The following is a 27,906-nucleotide window of genomic DNA, read 5'->3' on the forward strand; positions in this document are numbered from 1 at the left end:
AGAGGCTTGCTTTTAGTAACCTTTTGAAATGTATAAACCAAGATACAGAATGTTCAATATATATGGGTAATATTTTGAAAACCTTCTCCAGACTTTTATTGATAATGTTTTTTCTCAAATCGTCGTGGTCTTCACTAAAATATAGTCACTATTTACTAATTCGTACTAAGAATGCTTTGTTAACACTATTCTGCTTAAAACTATTTCTAACTTGGCACTTCATCTAAAGATAAAGATGCTAAGGTAATATAATTATGGTTACCTAGTTATTTTAAAATCCCTATCTGTAGATGGCAAAAGATATTTCTTTGTTTTATATGGAAGTGTGGGTATCATAAGCCAGAAAGTTAGCAGATGAGGCTTGAAACACAACATTTGATATAACACTTGGAAGGAAGATCAAAGACCAAATTTTGAAGCAGAATATGTCTAAGAACAAGGGTCAACATAGACCCTGTCACTTTTACTGGAAAGAGGTAGTAAAATGAAGAGCAAGATGAACATAATGAAAAACTATTGTGTTATAAGAAATACTGAATCAGAAATTTAGAGGAAGATGGAAATATTTCCATGAACCGATGCATAGCAAAGTAAGTATAACCAAAAGAACAAGGTACACAATTAATAATAATATAAATAACAGTAAAAGAGAGTCAAACTTGGATCCACTGCAAAGGCTAATCTTATCTAACCATCTGCACCCCTCCCCCCCACACACACACACAGATGAGAGATATGGCACTATGGATGCTGAGTGCTACATGCTCTGTAAAATATGGGTGTTTGATTGGTTGAATTAGTTTTCTTTTATTTTTGTTATAAGGGAAGGGAAGGTTTAAAGAGGAAATACATATTTAACAAGTGATTAAATGAAAGAGGTATCAGTAAAATAGAAAAACTAAAGGAAGTATATATTTCACCCCATATTTACTAGCTATCAATAATGGGCTGATTGATAAGGTCTACCAGAGGCAATTGTGTTAGGCCAAAGATATTAAAGATTTCTGGCCTAATTTCTCTTCATCTAGAAAGCAGGATGACACGTTAGATTTTGAGGAAAGCTCTACTTCTTTCTTTCCTTTGGGATTCCTTTTTTTTCCATTTCTACTCAAGGCCACAGATTATCCAGCAATGGTTTGGTACATACAATGATGCCCTTACAGTCACAATGACTGAGGGTTTTGTTTTTTACTTACTTCCTTAGTCACATCCACTGTGTATAACCTTAAGGACTTTGTAACCTCAAGAAAAGAATGATCATAATGTCAACAAGAACAGGATTGAGTCCTTTGAAAAACAATCATGATATAAGTATAAAGTAATGAGTAATGAATATTTTATACTTTTAAGGGGAAATCAAGAAACAATAACAAAAAAGTGGCTTTTTAAAAAGTTCTTCTATTTTGTGATTTTAAATGAGAGGCACAATCATTTTAGTACTCAAACAGACAGTGTAAAATTTAAATTATCCCATTTTTAGCTCTGCCAAAGGTTACTTGAAATTATAAATAATGATGCTGAATCAACAATAAGACAATGTGTTGAGTAAGCAGAATAGTATTTTGCACTGTAAAATCCCTGTTTAGGTCTGGCACATACTGACTTAATTTAGATGGGATTTTTAAGATTAGCAAGAATTTGTTTTACTAGTTGGTGTGGTCAAATGAAGATTAGACAAACTACTTTTCCCTTCCCCAGCCATCTGCATTAATTGTATTCCATCCATGAAAAGAATAGAAAATATTAGAGGAAATGAAATCAATAGCCACAGAACATAAATATGAACCAAATTTACAAGAGTTTCTTCAGAGATTAATCTATATCCTTCAATGTAAAAAAAAAAAAAAAGATTTCTTGGATTACTCTGCTCTTGGTCAATCCAAATGATTTCCAAATGTAATTTTTATCATCTAATTATGAAAAAAAATTCAAATCAGTTACTACACTGTGAATATTATAGTATCACAATACTTTCTCCATTCTCCACTATATCCAGGAAAACATGACATTCCTATCTACTATCTAAACTAGAGGATCCAGAACAGGCTACCCAACCCAGTGTAAAGCAATAACAAAAGTATATAAGGAATTCTACTTATCAAAGGCCTAAAAATTATATTTACCATGTTGAATACATTACTTCAAGAAATCATGATAATTATTCAAAATTATTTTAAAATTCTTTTTTAAGTAATTAGGAAGCATAAATGAGTATGAATTATGTGAATATTATAAAAATTTGTCTTTGGTGATTCAGCTCTTTTCTACAAAGCCTCTTACAGTATTTTTATTTTCCTTGCCCAACAATAGACTGAGCTATAATTTTCATGACTCAGAAGCACTTAAGAGTTATCTTCTGGGGTAGGAAATAAGGGAGGAAAAGAAATTGATGGAAGATTTTTTTATTAAAATGTGATTATAAACAATGTTTCTTATATGTAATAGCTAATAATAGCTAGTATTTATAAAGCAATTTAAGGTTTGCACACTGCTTTATTCATTAACTCATTTGATCCTCACAACAACTCTTGGAGGTATACACTATTATTATACCTATTTCAAGATGAGGAAACTGAGACTAGGAGAGGATAAGTAACTCAAGTTAAAGGATAAGAACTCTTAAGCTCAAGATTCAATAAACTGTACCAACTATTTATCCAACTATAGATATTCATTTATAAGAATTATATATAGTTTCTTCCTCTTGGGACCTAAAATGGGCAAAGGGAGAATACACTAAACTTAAATTAGTCAAAAAATTTCCTTTGTCTGCACTGAGGTAGTCCCTCCAGGGAGAAAATCCTAGAGGGAAACGGCACGTTAGGTTTAAATATCTTCATAAAACCCCCCTAGCACAGGATGTTCATCAATAGTATTTAGTGAATATTTTTTTTATTTAAGTTTATTTGTGTCAGAAGGAAAGTCTGTGAACAGCAACAAACAATTCAAAAATCATGTCAATAAACAATCACTAAGTGCTTAGTATCTGTCATTTTCATGAATTTATTTTACACTGATAAAGAAATCAGGTAATAAACTAACATCAATGACTATTGTATAAAACTGTTGAGACTGGAGTTGAAGGAAAATCATAGAGTATGTTCCATGCTATATTAAGGACATTAGTAACACATGTGACAGCTTTGATTCCTAAAATCAATTGTAGAAAACATGAGTAGAGAGTTGAAATAACTAACCAGAAAATATTTTTTAAAAAATATTTAACTCACTTTGGGGAATACTTTAGTGAAAAGAGTTTTTATGGGCTTAATTCATCTAGGCAAATTGTCTAATTTCTTTACTTCACTTTACCAGTCCATCTGGAATTCTGATTTTTACATCTATTGTCAATTTAGCAGAAAATATTCCACCAGCTATGTAGAATGCTGGTGTAAATTGTAATGAAAAATAAATTCATGAGGATAATTTGAAGGAAATGCATGATGAGCTTGTGTACCTCCAAATCATCTCTAAATGTATTCTCTAATTATAATGTACATATAGGAATGGATTAATAGTGACCACAAAATTTAAATCATTTATATTAACAATATGTTAAACCAACTCCACACATTTCAGCATAAACTAAGATAAAACACTTCATGTTATGATTCAATTAAAATCCTACACAATACATTACCTTCCGCCTCGAGCACTGAAAGGCACTACATGGATTCCCAGAGGCCCTCCATCGTTGGGGACTTCTACGTGCTTTACCATATCACTGTGAGACAATGATGAATGAGGGAACATGAACATGTACTGTAAACAAACCAAAAAAAGAAAAAAAAGAAAAAAACAAAAAACAAACCAAAAACCAAAAAACCACAAAACCAAAAAAGAAGGAAAAAGAAAAAAAAAAGAAAAGCAAACCACAACACAACAAAGATACCCACCAAACGCACAACATCAATATTCTGAAACGTGAGCAATGATGATGAAGGCAACAGTAAACACTACATACCTGAATATTAGTCTGATGGCATGAAAGAAGAGCAATCATCAGAAATAACTATGGTAAATAATGCCAAACTAATATTTCTGATGGATTTCATCATGTCTGGGAATAATGAAAGAAATTACACTACCGTGAACCAATGCTGGATTTCATTCCAACTCACCAGTCCATGTGACTACTTTGGCCATTTTGAAGAGCGTTTAGAATTTTTAAGATTGTATCTCCCAAATCTCCCCAAATCCACAGGAAATAATATAACAAACATATTTCTCATAAAGGTGTTGGTTTGCAAGGTTATCTCATACTCCGTTTGAAAGCACTGGTCTAATGTAGTCTTCAAAATAATTATTAAAGAAGTAAGCACCAGAAGGTTTGATGCTGCTTTTGGGCACAAATTCTTTATCAATTTATATTTTGAGCAGGATAGGGGCTGGAATAAGAATTGTGATTTCACTTATATAGGACTAATTCTCTCTGCCAGTGCAGTTTGGTACCTACTTTAGCAGGTTATACCTTTAGGGACTTGCCTAGAGCACAGAGAGGTTAAGAGATTTGCATGTGGAAACTCAGCCGATTTGTCAAGGGTAAGAAATTCAGATAATTCTCCCTGAAGTTTAAGCTAACTCCATCCATTACACTATTATGCCTCTTATTCATAAAGTAATAACAATAATATTTATAAATACTTAAAACTTTATAAAGCACTTTCTCTACAAGAGCTTTATGAGGTAGGTCATATAAATTTTATTGTACCTATTTATGGATAAAGTAACAAAGAAATTTAGTGATTTGTCAATATGGTCATAAACATTAGCTAGGATTTGAACCCATGTCCAGGACTCTTAACAATGAAATGTTGTTGCCACTAGCTAGTCAAATTTTATGGGTTAAAAAAATATAGATTTTGATGACATAATACTTTTGCTGGTTTATCATGCTCCCCTGGATCCTTGAGGGTGGGTACCCTTCAGGGTTCTGGAACATGCCCTCTTCTGCTTCAGTATCCTTTTTCTTGATTATCTCAAAAACTCACATGACAAGTCTCTATGTATCTGATTTTTAAATGTTTTCTATTAGACCAACAGCTCCTAACACATTTTCCATCTTTCTTGTGGATATCACCTCCAGAATATCTTACATCAAATTCTAGATAAAGTATTCCAATCTGAAATTATTGTGATCATACCTAGAACCATTGTTACCTTTAATTTCTCTATTCCTATTTAAAGGCACCACTATCCTTCCATTATATCTAGTTCAGAGCATTTAAGGTCTTTTTTACTTTTTCAGATCTTTCATACCAAGCAGAAGATATTTTGAAACAGAAAAGATAAGACCCAGAAACTGGCTTGTTTCTGAGACAAATATAATCTAGAATCACTTTACCTGGCCAGTCATTTCTTCTACATTTATTCCTTTTCACATTGTGTGACATTCTAGAAAAACTGGACTAGTCTCTGTCTTCCGTTTTTCTCCTTTAGCTCACAGTACCCGCATACCTCAATTGAGTTTTCCCCCTCGTCTCCTAATCCTTCAACTCCTTTAACTTCTCAATTACTTTAAGACACAATTTAGATCTTATTCTATGCATGAATACTTTCATGACCACTTACCACTTACCTATGCAGGTGAAAGTACTCTCTAGTCTCTCAAATTTGTCAAAATTTTACCACCACTTAACACTATGGCAGCAAAACATAGATGGTGATAGGGTACACAATAAAATTAGGGTTCAACATTGAATTGAAAAGCTATCCAGATTTTATTATTTAATGCCTATCACTCCTTGGGTAAGTCACAGTCTCTGGGGACCTCAGTGTTTATCTATAAAATGAGAGACTTGTTCATCTCTAAGGTCAACTTAATCTCTAGTTCTGGCTATTTTGATAATGACAATATTTAAGTCATTTAAGCTATTAGCCTTACGAATACATTATCAGTATATAAGCTTCACTGTAAGCTTTAATTCATTAGGGGAAAAAAATGTGTGACTTCTCCATAATGCTTATTAAATCAGTCTTTCATTCTCCCTTTGAAGTGTGTTTGCATTTGTCTCTTCGATTTCTTTATATTTTTCCCCCAGAAGGCTATGGAGGGTTTTTTTTTTAAATTATTGTTATAAAAGGGTCAGAAGTGATGCCATTTTTAAAACTAACATTGACATGAAATGCTACAATTTACATTTTTACCCAAACATTTTGAGTAGGCTAAAATGGTCATTTAATAAAAACTAATGTGACATTAATTTGTATTAATAGAAGCATAGCATTCAGAAAAATGAACGGGAGTGTCAAACCACACAAGTATTCTCATCAGGAATGTGAAATATGATGTTCAGGTATTAAGGCTCTGACAGGACTTGAAATCAAACCACATGAGGGAACTTGTGGGTTTTAGTCTGAAAAAGATATGACTTAGAAGGGACAAGATTACTATTCATATTTTTTTGCAGAATATTGGCTACAACAACTAAGACAAAGATTATATGTGAACCTACAGAAGTATCCCAATCTACACTGGTAGATATGGTACACATGCCCATGAAATCAGAGATCATTGAGCTCAATTAGACAGAATTGAACTTGGACTTTATCTATTTGGTTCCCCAAAAGAGAACTCAAATCAATGGCTGGAAGTTGTGAGGAAATAGATTTCAGCTTCAAAATTTGGAAAGACTTATCTTATTAAAAACAAATAATAGAGAAGTGAATAGATAGATTATTACAGTGGATTCTTCCAACGGATGATTCTATGTATATGGCAATGGTCATAAAATTTAGCTTTAGGCTTTGAAAATTAAATTCCCTTCTCTTTGATTTCCATCCTTTTAAAAAGTTTAAAATAGTCTTAAGTTCATAATATGCAAATTGGATATTAATATTGTAAATATACTGGTATATAAATATAAGTATGTAACTTAAATAAGCATGTGAATACTTATACTATAGGTAAGATATATTTATATATGCAAATTAATAAATTTATCTTGCATTTATAAAGACTGAAACACAAACAAAATTTGCTTTCTACACTGAAGAGAATAACTGGTTTTAATTGTTGTGGTCTAAATTGCTCATTTAATAAAAAGAGGGGGTCCCTCCTTTCCTCCTCCTCCTCCTTGTTTCTCTGTGCCTCTGTCTTTCTCTCAATATGTATGTATGTATGTATATATACACATATACACATTTTCTTTTTCTTTTTTTTCAATAAATTACCTTCTTAAAACCAAGAGTACAATTTCATCCAAGACTGAATCAAAAGCTTTTAATCCTTATTGATCAGATATATTTTATACTTGATTTTCCATAGTACATTTTAATTTCTGGGAAGCCTAATTTTTTGATTGAAATACCCATTCTTATGTAATCACTATTTAATTTGCTTTGCTATATAAGGTGACTACTAAATTAAGAACAGGGTTCTTAACCTTAATGTGCTCCTTCATTGATAACCAATCATTCTTATTATTTCCATATTAAAATACTTATATACTTAACACATCTTGCTTGTCTTTGGACTAAATAATTGGTATAATAGCTTCTGTTGGCTTAATTATTGCCTTGTGATTGCTTATATTTTCAACTACTCATACACATATAGATATGCTACCTCAGAAGATAGTTTTTTCCCATATGATTCAAAAATAATCAGAAAATTAAAAATTCAGTGAAACCAATCATTTGCCATTCCTCATGGATTATCCTTTATTCTCACCTGATGTTTACTAAAAAATACTGCTTGCTATATATCTCAACATAACAAATTGTCCCAAGTGACATTCAACCAGATTATATATATAATCTGAGCTTAAGTCACACAAAATGCCAATGTCACAAGGGTATGATATCACCATGAAGGATCACTTCTATCACAAATTAGCTAAAAGTTTCTGGTACTACTTGTGTCATAAATTAGATTATAACTTTTTCCTCACTTACCTACCTCAATAGTCCAGGGACACACAGTTTCTTCAGATTTTGGGAGCAGAGGAAGAATTCAAGGTGATCACTAACTATATTACATCTATTATACCTTGCATGTACTGTAATTATGTATTCAACGGGGGGGGGGGTGGTAAGCAAAGGGAGAAGATTATAATATAATGGTACCAAGTTTAGAATAAGATACATGTTAATATGACTAATAAATTTGAAGCAAATAATATTACCTGCCAAAAATATTTAACATATGAAGAGTATGTAAGTTTAAAGACTATGTATATCTGAATATTCATGCATCTTGTACTACATTCAGTTCAAATTTTTGATACTAACAATGAAAGAACTCTGTAAACAAAAAAATGCACTTTAAGAAAATGATTCATCTATTTCTCATGAAAACATAAGAAATTCCATGCAATATTTTGCAGATGATACACTGATATGAATGATGCTAGGTGTAATCCGTACAATTAATGGAGTTAGCCACTTACTCCAGGGAAAGATTAGTGGTATTCTCCAGACCAGTATCAGCATGTCCAACTGGTTCTACACGGCTATTGTCCTCTTCCGTCCCATCTTCATCCTGGACAGACAAATAGATTGGAGGTATATCACTTAAATTATCAGTATGAATTCCATGATCCACAATTTGAACTCTATAAAACCTTAATTCAGTAAGTACCACAAGGATATCTGGACAGTATATCAAGGCAAACTAATCTTTAACAATAAAATGGATACAAGGACAAGATGTTCCCCTCACAGGAACATTTCTTAGTTCCAGCATCTTTTGGCCATCAAAAATAAGAAATTTATTCTAAATCCAAATGGGCATCCTATCAAATTCCAAATGAACTACACAATTTCCACAAAAGTTATGTAGTAAGACTGTTCAATCCACCAAAGACCTAGAATAATTTTGATTCTGAGAAATTCTGTTAGTAGAGGTCTCCACACGATCAGCACCATATTAGAGGGAGCGGTATAATAAATACTGTTTTAGCAAAGATGAACCATTTACAAATAAGATAAAAACAGCGGTAAGTTTTTTTCATGGTGTTGTAAAAATTAAGTGAATCTTTTACCTCAACCCCAAATGATGGCCCCCATAGAGGTGCCTCAGCACTGTATGAAATCAATATAAGAAGTATATCACTAAAAATGGCAGCTAAGTGGCATAGTGGATAGAGTGCTCAGTCTGAAGTCAGACTGACCTGAGTTCAAATTCAGCCTCTGATGCTCACTACTGTGTTACACTAGGCAAATCACTTAACCTCTGTCTGTCTCAGCTTCTTGAGATAAAATAGGGATAATAATAGCACCTACAATGAGATGAAATGGGATATTTGTAAACTGCTTAGCAGAAGGCTAATAAGTGCCAGGCAGTGTGCTAAGCTATTGAAATGATAGATATTATTGTTGTTATTGGATTAATGGTAAGATATCTCATGCAATTCATGACAATAAATGGAAAATATTCAGTTTTCAAAATACAGTGTTCAACAGAACCTTATCATAAAGGTGAGACAGGTTGTGAAGATAATTATATATAATTGATTTGTTCTATTTCCAGGGAAGTTCAGAGTGGAAATACTCACATATATACACACATGCATGCACACACATATATATAACTTGTAGGGCTTATTTTTAATATACAATTTAGGAATATAGTTTTCAAATTTACATCTATATAATTTAAACTATTTCCAAGAAGAGTGACACTCTGTTGTTTAATGTGAATTTATACATTTAATTATGCATGTGATCAGTTATGTTGTAAGCAATGAGTTCTGAAGCAGAGATTGTGTACTATCAATGGAAACATTGAACAACAAAATAAGCGAAAGGTTAGGAGTTCAGTACAGTGTCAAAGAATATATCAAATTTTTGAGAGAGATTAAAGCAAGGCAGAGGCAGTCAGTAACATCCAACTGACAATTCCTCTGAGTGTTTAAAGAAAAAGAGAGGCAGTATGCAATATTCCTAACCATTATAGAGATGTAATGTCCCTCCCTTCCCCCCATGGCAGGGCTCCACCTGAAGTCATTCTCTTTGAGGACTGATAATCGTGTGTTTTGAGAGGCTCTAATATGCACTTCTTAGTCATCCATCTCATTTAAACAACTCGCAAGAAATACATTTCAAAGGTTAACCAGCATCTTGAACCTGCCTAAGACCGACATTATGAATACAAACAAGAACTCTAAATGTGAGGGGAAAAGTAGAGTTGTTTATAAACTGGATGTAAACGATGGTTCAGCAAATTGAAGAAATTTAGTAACAGGTTACATTAATAATCCATGTCTCCTAGAAACATTAAGGACAAAAATATAAGCGTTTACTATAGTCACCTTTGAACCAAATGAAATTCTGATGGGCCACTCAGGAAATGGCAATAAAAATGAAATTTCCAAAACTATTGGGATCAAATAATGAGTGATCATTTACAGATATGCAGTTGCGACATCTAATATCAGGCTCTAATATCAGGGTTTGAGTAGTAGGATTCCACGTGTCTAAGTCGGGTGTTCAATTGGGTAGCTTAACATTTGCTAGCCTGAGGCTGAGCTGCAGTTGCTATGAGAACCAGAACTCTGAATTTCCTGACTTTAGGATGTGTAAATAGCATCAGCCCTACTGCTTGCATTACTGGGCTGTCTGGCACTTAGAATTTTTTTTAAGAGAGATGTGATTGAACATGTAGTCATTTATGGTGAAAGGCATCTATTAAGCCTAGCTTCTTTAAATTTTCCATGTTGATTTCACCTCTAATTTATTTGGTACAGGAAACTCCTGAGGACACAGACCTCAGCTGCAGATGTGAGGAAGAGTTGTCAGGCCAGGAGTTTAGAATACTTCAGTTCTAATCCAGACTCAGATACTTGCTAGTTTGGTGACCCTAGACCAAGTCCCTTCATCCTTGTTTGCTTCAGTTTCCTGATCTGTAAAAAGGAATAATAGCACCTACCTCCCACAGTTATTTTGAGGATCAAATGAGACAATTGAAATGTGTTTAGCACAGTATCTGAGACAAAAAAGGTGCATGTTGCTTTCCTGAGTCTACTTACTTTGCTTTAGTTTATGTCTTTCCATATTAATCATATTCATTATTTCTTATACCATAATAATATTGCATTTCATTCATATCAGAATTTAGCAATTCTAATTATATGAACTTCATATGATCATCTAAATTCTAGAACATGTATAAGAATTCTATCAGCCTCCAGAACAATATTGTGATTTTTTTCATTTTTATAATAAATTTGATTAATATCTTTTGTTTTTGTATCAACTAGATTCCCTTTTCCCCAACTCCTCAGAAAACCATCCCTTAGAGTAAAGAAACAGAAAATAATAACAAGAAAAAATAAAGAGCAAGAAAAATAAAAAACTCTAAACTAATCAAGCTTAACATTAGAAGTGTTCCACATTCATGGACCCCCATATCTGCAAAGAAGTAGGGGTGAGGTATCTCCTTATATTTTTTTCTCTGTGACCAAGCTTGATCATTATAATTTCACAGCACTCAGTTTCAATTTTGTTTTCATCTTCATTCCATTGTCATTGCTGAAGTGTTTGTGTATATTATTTTCATGTAGCTACTTCACTTTCCTTGAGTTTGGAGAAGTCTTTCTATGCTTTTCCATATTAATCACATTCATCATTCTTTTTATAGCTTAGCAATATCCTATTTCATTTTTGTGCCAGAACCTGCTTATTTCCAAAGTGTTTTTTTTTAGAAATGAGAATATTTTTAATTTTTAACCATCATCATCATCAATATCAGTATCCCATTATTATTTTTTCAGATATTTTCTTTTTTGTTAATAATTAATTTGTTTTCAGTCTTCAACAATCACTTCCATAAGTTTTACATTTTTCTTCCCCCTACCTCCCCACTCCCATCTCATGATGGCATGCAATTTTAAAGGGGTTCTAAACACACATTCTTATTTAACACATTTTCACATTAGTCATGTTGCATAGAAGAATTAAAGAATTAAAACAAATGGGAGAAACCATGAGAAAAAACAAAAGATAAAAAAATAGAAAACAGTCTGATTCATCCTCAGTTCCAACTCTATAGTTCTTTCTCTGGATGTGGATGGCATTTTGTATGAAGAGTCCTTTGGAAATGTTTTAGGTCCCTGCATTGTTTGAAGGCCTAAATCTATTATAAAATAGTCCTTGTACACTGGGGCTGTTACTGTGTTCTCCTGGTTCTGCTCGTTTCACTCAGCATCAGTTCATATAAGTATTTCCAGGTTTTTCTGAAGTCCGCCTGCTTTTCATTTCTTATGGCACAATAGTATTCCACTACATTCATATACCACATCTTGTCCAGCCATTCCCCAATTGATGAGCATCTCCTCGATTTCGAGTTCTTGGCCACCACAAAAAGAGCTGCTATAAATATTTTTGTGCATGTGGGTCCTTTTCCCCTTTTTATGATTTCTTTGGGATACAGCCCTAATGGAGGTATTGCTGGGTCAAAGGGTATGCACATTTTTATAGCCCAATGGGCACAGTTCCAAATTGCTCTCCAGAATGGTTGGATCAGCTCACAGCTCCACCAACAATGAATTAGTGTTCCAGCTCTCCTATGTCTTCTCCAACATTTACCAAGATTTTTTTTTTCCATTTCTTCACCAAAAGCAAATTTATAACAGCAAAAAGTGCTGTTATAAATATTCTGGAATGACCTCCTTGATCACTGTCACAAAGGGTATGGACATTTTTGTCACTTTCTTTGTAAAGCTTCATGTTGTTTTCCAGAATATCCCAGTTCTACAACAATATATTTCTGTACCTACCTCTGCACAACCCACACCTACCTTAACTGTTTCCATCTCATCATCTTTGCAAATTGTGAGGTGATTACATTGGGGGTTTTATTTGCACGTCTCTTATTAATAGCATAGTTTGGGGCATCATTTCATATGGTTAATAATTCATAATTCTTTTGAGAACTGCTTAATCCTATGATAATAAATTGCTGACATGTTAGTCAATATGTTTCTATATCCTACTTCTCAATTCTTAGACTATTATCAAGAATTAAAAATCAAGGACTGTGTCTTCTATTTTCTACATGGAAAACGTGGTTTCTCATCAATGGACCAGGTTTTGGGAGAAAGAAAGCCTTGGAAGGATCACTGGCTCTTGAGTTAGAATGAAGCAGACCAGAGTTTAAACCCTACCTCTGACACTTACTGTGTGATCCTGAACAAGTCACTTCAGTTTCCTCATTTATAGTATAAGCAAACAGAATGCATCAGATGGCCTCAGAGGACGCATCTATATGGTCCTATGATCCATATGACACTTCACTCCTTCATTCAAATATTATAGCTTATCAATCAATAACAATTTATATATGCCAGACACTATGCTTGTCCTTTTCAGAGATTAATGTACTAATATAAGTGTTGCTTATTATTGTGTGTCTGCTGTGATAGAAGCGTTTCCTATAGAGAAGTCCTCTAGGTATGCTCCTATGCAGATGGGGTTATGAAAATTTCAACAAATCTAAGAAAATGTATTGTTTGCATCCCAAAGGCAGTGCAAAATAACAAATGAAATGACTGAAATAACAAAGAAAAGGACTGTAATATAAAGTTGGATAGGCAACCTATAGATGTCATACATTAGTGACAGGGACAGTAGCTGAAACAGGACAATGAGCTGGGCTAAGCACAGAACAGAAAAATTTAGCGAAGTTGGACTGGCTTTTGGAAATAGCAGTTTTTAATCATCTCTACTGACTTCCAAACACCACAACTGTTCTGGTGAAACTGTGTAAAAGTCATGTAATACTATGGTTTATGAAGAGTAGAAGGCAACGACACAACAAAAGACAGTGAAGAAACCCTTGGTGGGTAGGATCAGCTTGATACTCATAACAGAAGTAGTATGAAGGGTGGGAGCATGGACTAGACCTGTGATCTCATTGATAGGAGAAACTCCCAGAAGGAAACTCCCCATATCAAGGCAAGTGAATGCATTGTCTTAGAGAATTGCCTAGAGCTCAGAGAGGTTCAATAACTTGCCAGTTGTCACGTAGCCAGAAATGGTACTTAAACCCAGGTCTTCCTGAGTAAAAGCCAAATGAGCTCTCTCTTCTCTCCTCTCCTCTCCCCGCCCCTCCCCATCTCCCTCTCCCCTCCTGCCATACGCCATTTACAAAGGACGTCATCAGAAACATGTGTAACTGCTGTAAAAAATTGGTTTGATCATATAGGAAGGATAAGAAACACCCCTTGCTGTCCAAGAGGCTCAAAAGATGAGAGGAAATGTTCTAACAACATTGATTGGAACTCCTGTGTTGAATTTATATGAAGACATTAATAGCAGTTACAATGGAAAGGTGCAATCCATAGATTTCCATTTTCTCCAAAGAAATTAAGGATAGGAAATAAAATGCTCCCTATTCCTTAAAGTACACAATCCAAGACAAAGTAAAACTCTTTAGAAGAGGAAAAAGAAAATGGTAGAAGTTATAGATTTATACATCTCTTACATGTAGAGTAGAAGCTGATCAAATTTCACTCTGCTCAGGCTTCCTTATATTACAAAATGTAAAAGCTGAGCACAGGACATAGAGCTTAGTATATGTTCCTGGATTAAGAGAATCTCAGAGGTAGAAAGAAGCTCAGTCCAGATAATCCCATCTTAAATGTGTCCCTCCTCTCTACAACATAATTCTGAATTTCTCAGGTAACAACTGTGTAAAATTCTTGAGGGAAGACATGGGGGAGAGATGAGGGAGTGATGATTTATTTCCTTAAGCAATCATCTTAAAGACAGGAAAACCTACTCTATATCTGTGGTAGAGAATGACAGTTCACCCTCACCCTGTGAGGAAAGCACTTTGTAAGCCTGAAATCACTATAGAAATGAAAAATGATAGTCACTGTTATTTTTGTTACAATTCACTATTGTTTTTAAAGTGTATTCAAATCCCAGGCAACAAAATCATGCAATGAAACCATCCGTGAATCAGCATAAGAGGAAACAACCTCATAAAACATATCATTGGGAAAAAATGTAAATCTCATTATTTTTAAAGGCACTTATAAAAATTACAAGAGGCATGACAAAATATTTAGAAACTTTATAATAGAGTTGGACTCCACTTCTACCAGGACCTCCCTCTCCCCAAACTCCCAAATCTCACCAAGCAGATGTGTTGAGTGTAAATAGGGGTGCAGCAAAATTCATGTCCTGAGCTACATGGACAATTTCACAAAGTACTCCTCACTTTCAGCCAAGGAAAATAGACTATTTCATTTATAATTTATTTTATGATAATATTTGATGAAGGGCCCATAGGTGGCACAGTGGATAGAGCGCCAGATCCTGAATCAGGAAGACCTGACTTTAAATGTAGCCTCAGACACATTAACTATTTGCCCTTGGGCAAGCCACTTAATCCTGTGTGCCTCAGTTTCCTTATCTGTAAATAAACTGAAGAAAGCAATGATTAACAACGCCAACACCTTTGCCAAGAAAATCCAATATGGGACCATGAAGAGTCAAACATGACTGAAACTACTAAACAACAGCATTTACTGAAACTTTTAGAAATCTGAAATTAAGCCAGGAGCTATAAGATTAATCTTAAAGTGCTTAACAGTGTGTGATACATACTTGACACTTGTTTTTAAAAGACAACCCCTGTCCTCAGAAATCTTGAACTCTAAAACAGAAGAAAGTAGATAATAACAAAAGGGTGATAAAATATCTGGTCCTTAGTATATAGCATTAATAATTCCTTATATCAATAAAGAGCTACTATTGTTTTAAAAGTATGAAATCCGGTAATTTTTCCTTTAAAGCTCTCAGAAATTATTTAGAAATAGATTTGCTCTAAAATGCTGGAAACCTGATCTCACTGGTTAGACCACTGTACACTTCACCTTTAGAGCAAAGGAAAAGGCTGTGTGCTATGAGTCAAACCTCTTCTGTGTACTGAGCATGAGCAAACTCATCTGATTGATACAAATGAATCTATGTCTCCATGGGTAGGGAGGGAATAAGGAAGAGCTTTGGGATTTGTTGAAGTGGAAAGGGAGTTTTCTATGCAGTCTAAGGGGCCTCTCAAGTTAAGTCTACACTGCCCTCTCCTGTCTACAGCCAAATTCAGGTACAAATGCAGGAAAAAATCTAGGGGAAAAAAAAATTTCATATATATATATATATATATATATATATATATATATATATACACACACACACACACATACACTCCCTATACCATATCTGCAATTTATGCTACAACCAGGAGCTTTAGAGAAAAATACATGAGTAATGTGCTCCTAACTTTAACCCATATGACATAACTTTCACATGTGATATTTGCAAGAGATCTGCAATAAGCCATAATACAACATTCCTTGGTTTATTTATTTTTCTCATAAAGACATTAGAGAAAAGATTTAAACAGAAGAGACCTTAGATGCTATCTACTCCAAACCCCCTCATTGAATAGATGAAAAAAACTGAGGCCCACAGAGTTTAAGGAACTTTCCCAAAGTCACAAAGCTATGTAGTTATAGCAGAATGGGATTCAAACCAAAGTCCTCTGCCTCCCCAACTGGGTTCTTTCAAAGAATGTAAAAAACATAGTCCATCTTAAACATTAAGGGCAATATTTTAAAATTTTCTTTCAAATGGTTACTAATACTTGGTCACACTTAAAACTAAAATCTTCAGGAATTTGCAAAGGAAACTCAGGAATGATCAGATCATATCTGTAATATTATTTCTAGGCTGGGATGTCATATTTTTCAAAAGACATCTGAAAAACTGTAAAATGACCAAAAGTATTGGCCAGGATGAAATGGTGACATAGAAAGGTTAGCTCTAGGACTTCGGTTGTAGTGTCTGGAGAAGACAAGGACAATTGAGACTGCAGACTTCAAATATTTGAAGAGCTGTTCCACAAATGTGGAATCCCACATGGTTGGCTACAAAGAACAGATATATGGACAACTAGGGAATCCAAGAGACTGAGGTGAGAAGAGACATTTCAGTCAAGACAGCCAGACCTATATGGGGGCAAGCAGGTGGGAGATGGGATGCCATTTATGGAAACCATAAACCAGATTCTTCGACAATTCATTGTTTGGAAGCATGTAATCCAATAAGCAAAGGTCATTGACAGAATGTAGAATATCTCCCAAAGACAAGCTCACAAAAACATTCAATAACCTGAACACATAGCTCAACTAAGGAGCACATTTCAGAGTAAAGCTTAGAGAGACCTCTAGAAATGAGAGGGACCTCATACCATTTGTTAACATCTAGTCCAGCAATTCCTAACTATCTTCAAAATCCAGCTCATGGGGCTCTTCCTGTATCAGTCCTTTCTTGTTCTGATTCCCCACTCACTCCAGGTATTAGGGTCACCTTAATTACTTTGTGTTTACCTTGTATATTTTTTCTATATTTTCATATTTGCATGAAAGTTGTATCTGTCCCATCAACACTACGTAGAACATAAACTCCTTGGGAGCAGGAATTAGTGTATGTCTTTGAATCCTCAGTGCCTAGCACAGCATCTTTTATACTATAAGTACTTAATAAGTGTTTGTTGTATTGAATTCATCCTTTTTGAGGCAGAGCTTTTGGAATCAATGATTAGTTTGAATGTTTAAGGCTAAATTATGTTTTCAAAAATTAAATTTATTTTAATTAGGTAGTATTGAAGATAACTATATTAATAAAATCTATCATATGTGAACTGATGAATTGTTTCTAATTTTCTATGCTTGGAACAAAACCCAAATTAAAATGATTCTGGCCTTATCCAGGAAACTAGACTGTTTAAAAACAAAGTATTAAAGTTGACACAATTACAATGTGTTTTTGGTGTCTCATGATTTGTTTCATTTACTTAAAAAATAGGCAAATGGGAACAGAGAATTAGAATATTTTTACATATGAAATACCCCCTTTTTGCTACTGCATTATATTCTGGAATGCCTTTGAACAACTTCTTAAAGTCTGTCTAATAAAGACCTCTGATAAAGACCCTTGCCATTCTTTGTGAGCTCATTTATCAGCTCTATTGATGTCTGCATTCACCAGTACAGAGCAGGGATTGGTCAGGTCCACAGTGAGTCAGGAATTCTCCTCAAGGTCTCAGACCAGTATCTGGTCAAAAACAAGGGATCATTTGCTATGTCCTTTTACAGCAACTTTTTATTAGCTCAATACTAAAATTTCTTAAATTAAAAATATGAAATATATTTTGAAAAACAATTTAATTATGTTTAATAACTTTATCATTTACTGTTGATTACACAGTTTTGTTCCAATTATGTTCTTATTTTAGGTTTATTCAGGTTGTCCTCCTGGGGTTTAATTAAATCAGAAATTCATTACTTGTGAATGGACAAGAAAACTCAGCTTATTTCACATAAAAATATTGCCTTATCAATATTTACAAGCTAGGAAGGCAAGTACAGGTAATAAAATTCCTTATAATGTCCAGTATAAAAACTGAACAAAATGATAAGGTATATCCTCAAGTAAGAATATAAAAATATGTATATTATATATGTATGAGTATATAGATATATGACATCATACAAATTATATCATTAACAGTTTACAAGAATTGAAAGAAGGAAACAGTTTAAGCCATATTCAAAAGTAATCAGATTTCTCTTGAAAGAAGTAGGTCAAGTAGCCTGCCTATAATTTCCAATAAAAATAGAACCCTCACAATGGACCGATTACAACCTTAATGGAGAAAAACAAAAATCATTCTTGTTTGCATTTAATTCTACCGAGCAGGACATATCTATGAGGTGGAAAAAAAAATACCTATAAAGGTAGTGACTAGAGAGAAATCAATGTGGAGAAAATAAAACAGGAATATTCCACACCAACCCCTCTCCATTTAAGATAAAATATAGAGTAGAGTAAATGTATTTGTGCAAGAACAATGTCTTATAGTCCTGATATAAAGACAAAGGATAAAGAAGTACATTTGGAAGCAGCTTTACACTTTTTCTTTGTTATTCATATCAGCTTTTCAAGGACCAAAGCTATCTCTTTTTTCCCCTTATTTGAGAAGTCTTTTGAATACCAAATACCATTTCCTATTCAGAAACCTGAATCTGTCATTAGGCAATTTCCAAAATAAGTCTCACAGTGCTTTCATCCTTATTCCTTTTTATCTCTAACAGTCCCTGGTTGCCTGATTTGCAGATCTGTATCACCATGTAAGGTTTCAACTGGCTTTGGCAGACTCGGGCTCAGTTTGATCCCTTGGATGCTAAATGGAAAAGCCAAGCCTGATATGGTTACACAGATTGTGTTCTGTTCTCTATCACTTTGAAAATCACCTTCCACATACTAGAATTTTTTTTTTAGTACACAGAACTTCAGTTGTGAATTTTTCTTATGCCTGTGCAAGTTTTTCAAAAGAGTCATTAAGCTATGGAAAAAAAGTTAGTCTTTTTTTTTTTTTAAAAGAAGGTCTGGCAATAGTTCGGTCAAAGGTAAGATTTTTGCCTGGGTCAAAGATCCAATTCAACTCTAAGTTTCATTTCTTTTGACAGTTTAAAGTTACAATGTCAAGATACAAATCATACTTTAATTTTTTTTCCTAACACATGCACAGAGATAGAACTGCAAACATGCAGGTGTCCCCTCAACACACCCGCAACCCTATGGTACCTTAGGTAATAAAACACTTGAAAGAAAAGCAATCTTGCCCTGCCAACATGGTAGCATAAGAAAGTTTGAAAAGATCAGTTTTGTACCATGCCCTTGAGGTCGAAAAATTGGGGGAGCGAAATGGTAGGAATTTGAAAAATGTAACCTAAAAAAACCCAAGGCATGAAACACTGCCACTAACCTCTGTTCTCCAAATGATTCTTAGAAAGAGACCTGATATCTAAGGTTACCAGGACTTAAATCACACAGGGCTTTAAACACTAAAATCAATGAAACAAATTGCCCTCCAATCCAATGAAGCAGACAACACATATTCAGGAGTACTGGTGTAAAAAGCCCTGCCAAAGTCAGTTAGACAAATTGTACTTTAGACACTCAAAAACATGATTTAAAAAATCTTAAAACTTCAGTAAATCTGACCTCAAAGATACAGCCAAATGATATCACTCATTTTAGCACTTGATACCTGTCAGAGTCCTCAGACTTTTATTCATTATGGATCCCTCTTACAGTGCTACAGAACATAGCATCCTTTTGAAAAACACTTGTTGAGTAAAATATTATCAACTTATAAATTCTCAAAATCTTTGCCTCACTATGAAAAGAACTTGTTTCATTTGGAAGATTCCAAAACTCTCTATTAAAAACTTCTTGTGATTAAAAGAAGTGTGGCATAATTAAAAGAGTACGGGACTGGCAATCAGGAGACTTGGGTTCTAAACCACTAACTTTGCCATTCAGAGAAAATCACTTTAATGTTTAGTTTTCTCATCAGTAAAAAAATGGGCTTTTGCTAGATGATTTTTAATATTTTATTGAAATAAATTTTGAAAGGATTTGAAGGCATTAATCATAATGAAACTAGGAAATCTTGCCCCTAGAAGAGCAGTTCTGGAATGAATTGTTTTTTAAATGAGAGTGTGGAAGATAAGCTAATAGATGCTATTGTAACCTTAAAAAAAGTTGCTTTCTTTAGTACCACTAAAGAAAGTATCCAGTAATCAAAATAACTCTGCATAGGTCATCCAGTTCTAGGGAAAGAATAATAGAAAATAATGGTTAGATCTAGTGTACAACATTTCTTTAAATATATATGTGGATATGTTTGTATACACATATACCTACTTATATGCTCTTCTTGGCACCACAACTCCACTCATTTATTGGGATTGCAGGGATGGGTAGAATGCATCTGAACAAAACATCTTAATCATAAGACTTCAGAACCTACAGAGGAATAGGTGAGCAGACCCCAGCACATTCAGGATCTCCTTAGAGGGTTAACTGGGGAACGAATAGATTGGTTAAAGAGTTTAGCCAGAGGATGGCCAAAACAGAAATTTCTAGATCCGTTGACCAGAAGGAGATGAGAGGCAAAGTGGTTCAGGGCACAGAACACTGACTAAAAGATAGAAGGATATGGGTACCAATCCTCCCTACCAGTATGAACACAGACAAGTCACATGTCAATAAGTTTTCAGCTTCTTTATTTGTAAAATGCATGGCAGGTAGAGAGGGGGTAGATACTAGGGATGTCTTTCTAAGGTTCCTTCCAGTCAAAAATCTATGATCCCAAGAAAAGTTTTTTGTACTTTTGTGTCTTTAATAAGGACATGAAAAATATGAACTCACAGACCAGAGAAGAAAATTATGAAAATTACACTTAAGGGGAGGAGGGGTAGGAAGAGGGAGGAGAGAATATGAGGGGTGTTTTTAAAAAATAATCAAAATTCTTCAGGTGATTTTTATTGGAAATGCACATATGATTATGTATGTTCAAGGTATATGGACTATAGCTGTAGATAATGTAGATAATGGGGATCTCATATAGCAATCATTACAACATGAAGATTATGGAAGACTATGCCGAGAAAAATGAATGCTTGGCAGGTCCTACATTAACCCAGAAAAGCTTTTTATATGAGACCAACCTGGCTAAATGAAATGAAACAGATGAAGGATACAGTAATCACAGAAGGTCAGAAGCATTAGAGAGAGAGCTCAAGAACCATTTAGTTCAATCTGTACCTGACAGGCTATCCTCGTGAGAAGAAAAGTTTTCCCTCATCATCTCCACCTTCCTTCAAATCTCATCTGAGGTATCAACTCAAAAGGAGACATTTCCTGATATTCCAAATTATTGATACTTTCCTCTCACCAAGGTCACTTGAAATAACTTTCTATTTGCTCTATATATTTGATATTTGTGAATCTGTGTTCAAGTTGCTATTCCCTTTCCAGAAGAAAATAAGGTACTTGTAAGCAGGAATTATTCTATTTAATCTTTGTATTGCCAGCACATAGCAAATGGTAGTTGTTCAGAAAATCCTTGCTAAACTGAATTCACAGAAGCAGTACATCACACTGCAATGTGACATTTCCTTCCTTCCTTCCTTTTCTTCCTGATTTCCTTTCTTTATTATGAAGTGAGACAAGACAAGGAATTTGGAAGGCTTGGATCTGGTCATCTCTTAGGAGGAAGCAGACAGATCTCTCCTCTACAAGAGAGAAGAGAATTATTTATGTATCTTCATTACCAGGAGACCCTATGTCTCAAGAAAATCCACCACACTGAAATTTAAGACAATTTTCATGACCCTCAAGGGAGATGAATAGACTTTTTTGTGTATAATCATCACTTTTAAAATTCTGTTGGCTACTAGCTAACAACAGATTAAAACACACTTATGTATATAGGTTTATCAATATGATTGTTTTACGATCAAATTTTTGCCAATAAATGTAATTTAAGAAAATCAACTCAGTTTGAAACTAGCTTAATATAACTAAAAAAATTAAAATTTGAGATCTTTATTTTTAAATTTATATGGAGAGATTTGAAAAGTAAGAATCACTTTATATCCCTTGAATTATAAATATAAACTATTATCTGGCCACTTTCAAAATGGAAGTTAATATAAACATGTAGTTAGAGCTTAATTAAATTTGATTTTGGTGTAATGGAAAAATTTATTCATCATATATTGTAGGCACTTTGTTCATTTCATAACAGGAGAAACTGACCATACTATAACTACAGTATACAATGATTAGCTATTAGGCCTTTTATAGAACAAGTAAGATGATGTTTTGCTCCCAATAATATTATTAAGGGCTGAGTTATCACAAAAAAAAAATCTTAACAGGGAAGTTTTAGAGATCCTACATACCAAAGTCAACAAGAACAGGAAAAAAAGCACACTAAAGTACAGACTAACTGAAATGCAAAGAAAACCAAATAAATTTGAGACTTATAAAGGAGAACTCTTCCTACAAAGACAACTAAAAGGAAAGCAAAAGAATGGAATTGGAATTTTTATTCTTTATCCCTTGCCCTGAGTTAATATAGAAGTATAGTCAGGTAATTCTGTTATACAATGTATGTCAGCAAAAGCCCTGGAAGAAGGTTCTGAAGGACAATATTAGTTTCAAAAACACATATGAATTACTGCTATTTTATATAATGGGAAAGCCCCAACTCTGCCACAAACTCTGTGACTCTGGGAAAAATGCTTTCTCACACTCAATTTTTTTATCTGTATCATGAGCAGATTGAACTAGATAATCTTCAAAGTCCTCTCCATATCTATCATTGAAGAACAATATAAAATTATACTGGAGAACTGCTCAGACTTTTCATTCCCCATAAATTCACAATGGAATGTTTTCAGAGCACAAAACCATTAAGTTGAAATGTTAATAATCTGAGAATGCTAGTTCATCTTTCCTTAGGTTTTTGTACAAACACCTTATTATTTGTAAAATTAAAAGAAGTCACCATAATTTGATAATAAACATAGAAACTGTCCCCCATATACATTTTTCTCCACTTCAAGAAGCAGATTTCAAAACTGCCACTTCTAATTGAATTTCAGCCTCACCTGGACTTCCTTAAAAGCAGCAGTTGATAGTACACACTGTGGCTTCTCCTTTCTCAATAGCAAATAACATTTTCAGTTATTTGAATAATCAATTTAAGAGAATGATTTGTATGAATATAAATTTAAAGCTATAAAGGACCCTAGAGGAGATATAGTCCAGTTCTTGTCATTTTATGAATGAGGAAGCTAAGGCACAATGAATTCAAATGACTTCCTAAGGGTCAGCTTGGTGGTACAGGGGTTGAGAGTGCTGGACCTGGAGTAAAGAAAACTCATCCTCATGAGTTCAAATTTTACTTCAGATACTTTCTATCTGTGTGAGCCTGGGAAAGTTTCTTAACCCTGTTGCCTCAGTTTCCTCATGTGTATAATGAGCTGGAGAAGAAAATGGCAAACCAGTCTAGTATCTTTGCCAAGAGACCCCCAAATGGGGTCATGAAGAATCAGACATGACTAAAAGGGCTCAACAATAGTCATATAAATAGTATGTGTCAAAACTAGAACTTGAATCAAGATCTTCAAATTTTAAACTCATCACTATTTCTAATCTCTTCTGCTCTCTAAGGCAATGTGTTAAGAATGTTGTCAGCAATTCTCTCTGTATCTTTCAAGAGTAATTACTAAGAAAAAATGTTGTTTTTCATTTTGCAAATATTACGTAACTAGACAATAGAGACCTATTAAGAATGGAGAGCTGGATATTTGTTAATCCTAACTTATTTTTTCTTTTTATATTTAATTTAGTATATATAATTCTACATATATTATATATAATATTATAAATATAAATTTATATTTAATTCAAAATGGTGCTGTGAGGTAGAGACAGAGAGATAAAGGAAGAATGGGGAGAAAAAGGGGAGACATAGAGGGGTAAGAGAAAGAGAGAGAGCAGTCTTCCCCAATTTTAGAGCAAGGAATAGCCAACCACATCCCAAAATCTGGCATCATAAAAATAAATTTTGAAGACAGATTTTGATGTTATTGTTATTGTTTGGGTGTAGATGCTGAATTACCACTAAAGGCACACTTTAATCAAGAATTTGCTGCTCACAGAAGAAAATCAACCCTCTTTAAAACTCAATTCATTGAAAAAAATCCACAAACAAATAGAAAATGGAAAAGAGGTATGAGTTGAATTCTATCTTGAAGCACAAAGACAGCCCTCAATCAACAGATCATTGCAATTTAGACTTCAATATCAATGCCTCTACAAAACAGTAATGCTACAGTAGAAAAGTATTATAAGCAAAAGGAAAAAAAAGGTATAAAATTAATGTTATTTTTCATTACACAAAGCTATGCATGCAGAAGGAAAAGCTATGAGCTACATTTTCTAACAAATATGCATTAAAAGTTGTTTAAGAGTGAAAAGATATGTCAATAATAGGGATGTCCTGTTGTGAGAATCAGGACCAATGTTATTTAATAGATTTTTAATGATCTGAGAGAGCAAATTGCAAGGTGTTGAAATAGTCTATATAAAGAAACCCCCTTATATCAGTAAAATCCAAGAAGGTCTTTAAAAGTCTCCAGAACTAATTTAATATGATATATGCTGACTGGTGAAATTTCACTTATTAATGCAAGGTAATCAATGCTGCTTCTATGTTTTGAAGAGACAACCATGTGCTACATAAGCAACAATGAACGACGAACAGACGTGAGCAAAGTTTGCTCCTATAATCAAACTTTGCCTGTCCTAATGTGACATATTTAATGTTTTGCATAATTGTTATTGTGGCACATCTGAAATTACACATAAATGGTAAGTTGTTGATGAAAATTACTATAATTAGTACTACTTTTATTTGGCCTGCTCAAACTTTTACAGTTTTTCTTTTCTTTTCAGTTTTCTATTATCTATAATCATCTTCAACCCTGATAGCTTCCCCTGACATCAAGTATGATTTATTCAACACAAATATTAAAAGACAAAATTCCTGGAATCCATAAGTCCTGGAGTCTTAATTCTAGCACTTCTCTTTTAATTATTTCATATTTGTCCTGTGTACAGCCTGTTTGTACATAGGTATTTGCTTTTGGTGTCCCCCCATTTTATTGTGAGCTCCTTCAGGTCAGGGACTATCTTTTGCCTTTTTTTGTATCCCTAGCTCTTAGCAAGTGCCTGGCACATAAAAGGCCCTTATTAAATGTTCATTGACTGATATTACATGCTAAATTGATCTGTTTCTGTCTACTTCCTTCATAGATTAAAAGTTGCATAGACCAAGTCTTATCTAAGCTTTATATCTTCTCCAACATCTAGCACAGTGTTCTGTTTTAAAATAGATGCTTACTAAATGTCCCTTAAGTTAATGAGGATCATCTAGCTCTCTCTCATGTTGAACTCCAGTGGACTCCAATGTTTGAGATCTCCCACCCAACAATCTCTGCCGACTATAACCCTTTCTTCCTTTAAGGTAGCTAAGGTGCCTCTTTTTCTCTGATTCCTTCACTTAATTCTTCCTTGATTGTCTGATGGCATTATGAGAATGCCACCCTATACAATACATTATACAATATATTTCTAAGCATTGCATTTGAGGAAACCCCTCCTTCCAAAGGCAGATCTGCAATAACTATACAACTTATTAAGTATCTTCAGAAGGTTGACTAAAGCAGAGAGAGGTTGAATTGCCTGACCAAGGAATCACAGCTGGAAGGTGTCCAAGATGGCACCTGAATGAGGTTTTACAGACTCGGAGTCAGCCTGTTTACTATGCCAGGATGCTTTTCTACATTTACAATGTTTAGAACAATAGAGCTAGGTAATGAATAAATATGGATTTCAATCTTAGAAAATGAAAAAAAGTTTAGAAGCAGAAAATTACTATTCAGCTTACCTAATTTCTAATCTATTAGCAATTATTCTAACATAATAACACAAGCAGGATTTCCACTTCATTTTGCTCTATTCATTGTAACCACAGGAAATCTAAAGAAAAATGTTGGAGCATGAAAGAGGAATTATTCAAGATGGGAAAAGACAGAAAGAATAAAATCTTCCTTTTATGGCAAGAACAAAATGGCTATATCTTTTTCAGACTGATGGGTATGGAAAATAGAATTATTACAGAAATAAATTCCCTTCAAAGTTTGACAAAGATTTTGATTGGGGAAAGGAGAGACAAATTTAGAACCAGAGAACCAGACGTCTCACAGTTTAAACCATAGTACTGTATTCAAATCAATCTTTGTGCTCTATTAGAGAGAAACATATAAAAAAGACAATGATTTTTTTTAAAAAGAATCTAACTTCATGGAATTCTAAATAACTAACTGAAATAACAACTGAATGTAAAGGAAAAGTAATTTTAAAGGAGAGAGATATCGAAAGTATATACTGAAGAAGACGTCTAAAATCAAGTTTCCTATATGCTATTTTAATTGATTCTCAAAATGAATCTGCCTTCAATTTAAGAGTTGATATTTATTGAGAAAATGGGTAGGTACAAATAAGAAACCATCCCTTCCTTTGGAACTTACAATTAAAAAAGACAGAGAGGGATGAAACAATCTAGGATTTAATAAGTCTTTTAAAAAATTTTATGAAATTAGAGAAGTAATGAATATGAATTGAAAGGGACCTTAGAAATTATCTAATGCAGATGTTTTAAAAACTTGCTAGTGAGTATTTAAATACTTTTATAACTACATATCAATATAATTTCTTTCTTTTGTGATTCATTTTCCTATGTATTTTATTTTATACATTAAAAACTTTTTTTAATGAGGAATCCATAGGCCTCCTTAAACTGACAAAGAGGTCAAAAGACAAAAAATAGGTAAGAACCTTTGAGTTGATCTAATAGATTCCTGAACAAAAACTACTCAAGAGCAGTCTTGAACATTTGCTTGAAGATATCCAGAAGCAAATAATTCCATTTTTGGATAGCTGTAGTCATTGAAAAGTTTCTTTGGTTTTCTCTTTGATGAGAGAGTGGGGGAGGAGGTCCCTATTCTCAAGTCGCTCACAGTCTAATGGGAGAACATGCAAACCACTATGTACAAACAAGATATGTATGTGTAACCATATATGTGCATAAGGATGTGTATTTATGAATATATATATGTATGTGTGTATATGAATATATATATATGTTTGATATATGTGAATGTAGGTGTATGTGTAGGAATGGGAAAGGAAGGAAATAGGACTTATAGTTGAGATTTAAAGGAAGTCAGAGAAGTTAGGAGACAGAGAAGAGGTGGGACAATTTCAGCCCGGATAGCAACCAGCAAAAATGGTCAGAATTGGGAAATGAATATGTGGAATGAACAAACAGGAAGGAGGTAGGTGTCAAATGAACGCACATTTATTAAATGCTTACTATGTGTTAGATACTATGCTGAGTTCTGGGGATAAAATGTAAGGCAAAGAAACAAAGAAAACTTTCCCCTCTGTCATGGAGCTTACAACATAATG

At 33.8% G+C, this 27,906-nt stretch overlaps 1 protein-coding gene across 21 annotated transcripts in view; it reads right to left on the reverse strand.

Moving 5' to 3' along the window:
• Positions 1–27,906, reverse strand: part of PARD3 (par-3 family cell polarity regulator) — a 728,954-nt gene that overhangs the window by 302,374 nt on the left and 398,674 nt on the right. For all 21 annotated transcript variants that reach the window (XM_072651995.1, XM_072651989.1, XM_072651996.1 and 18 more), the window contains 2 exons: positions 8,391–8,482; positions 3,641–3,724 (listed from right to left, as the gene is read on the reverse strand). In XM_072651995.1, coding sequence (XP_072508096.1) covers positions 3,641–3,724; positions 8,391–8,482 — 176 coding nt within the window. The remainder of the gene's footprint in view (positions 1–3,640; positions 3,725–8,390; positions 8,483–27,906) is intronic.

This window comes from Notamacropus eugenii, chromosome 3, assembly GCF_028372415.1.
Source record: "Notamacropus eugenii isolate mMacEug1 chromosome 3, mMacEug1.pri_v2, whole genome shotgun sequence".
Taxonomy (NCBI): domain Eukaryota; kingdom Metazoa; phylum Chordata; class Mammalia; order Diprotodontia; family Macropodidae; genus Notamacropus; species Notamacropus eugenii.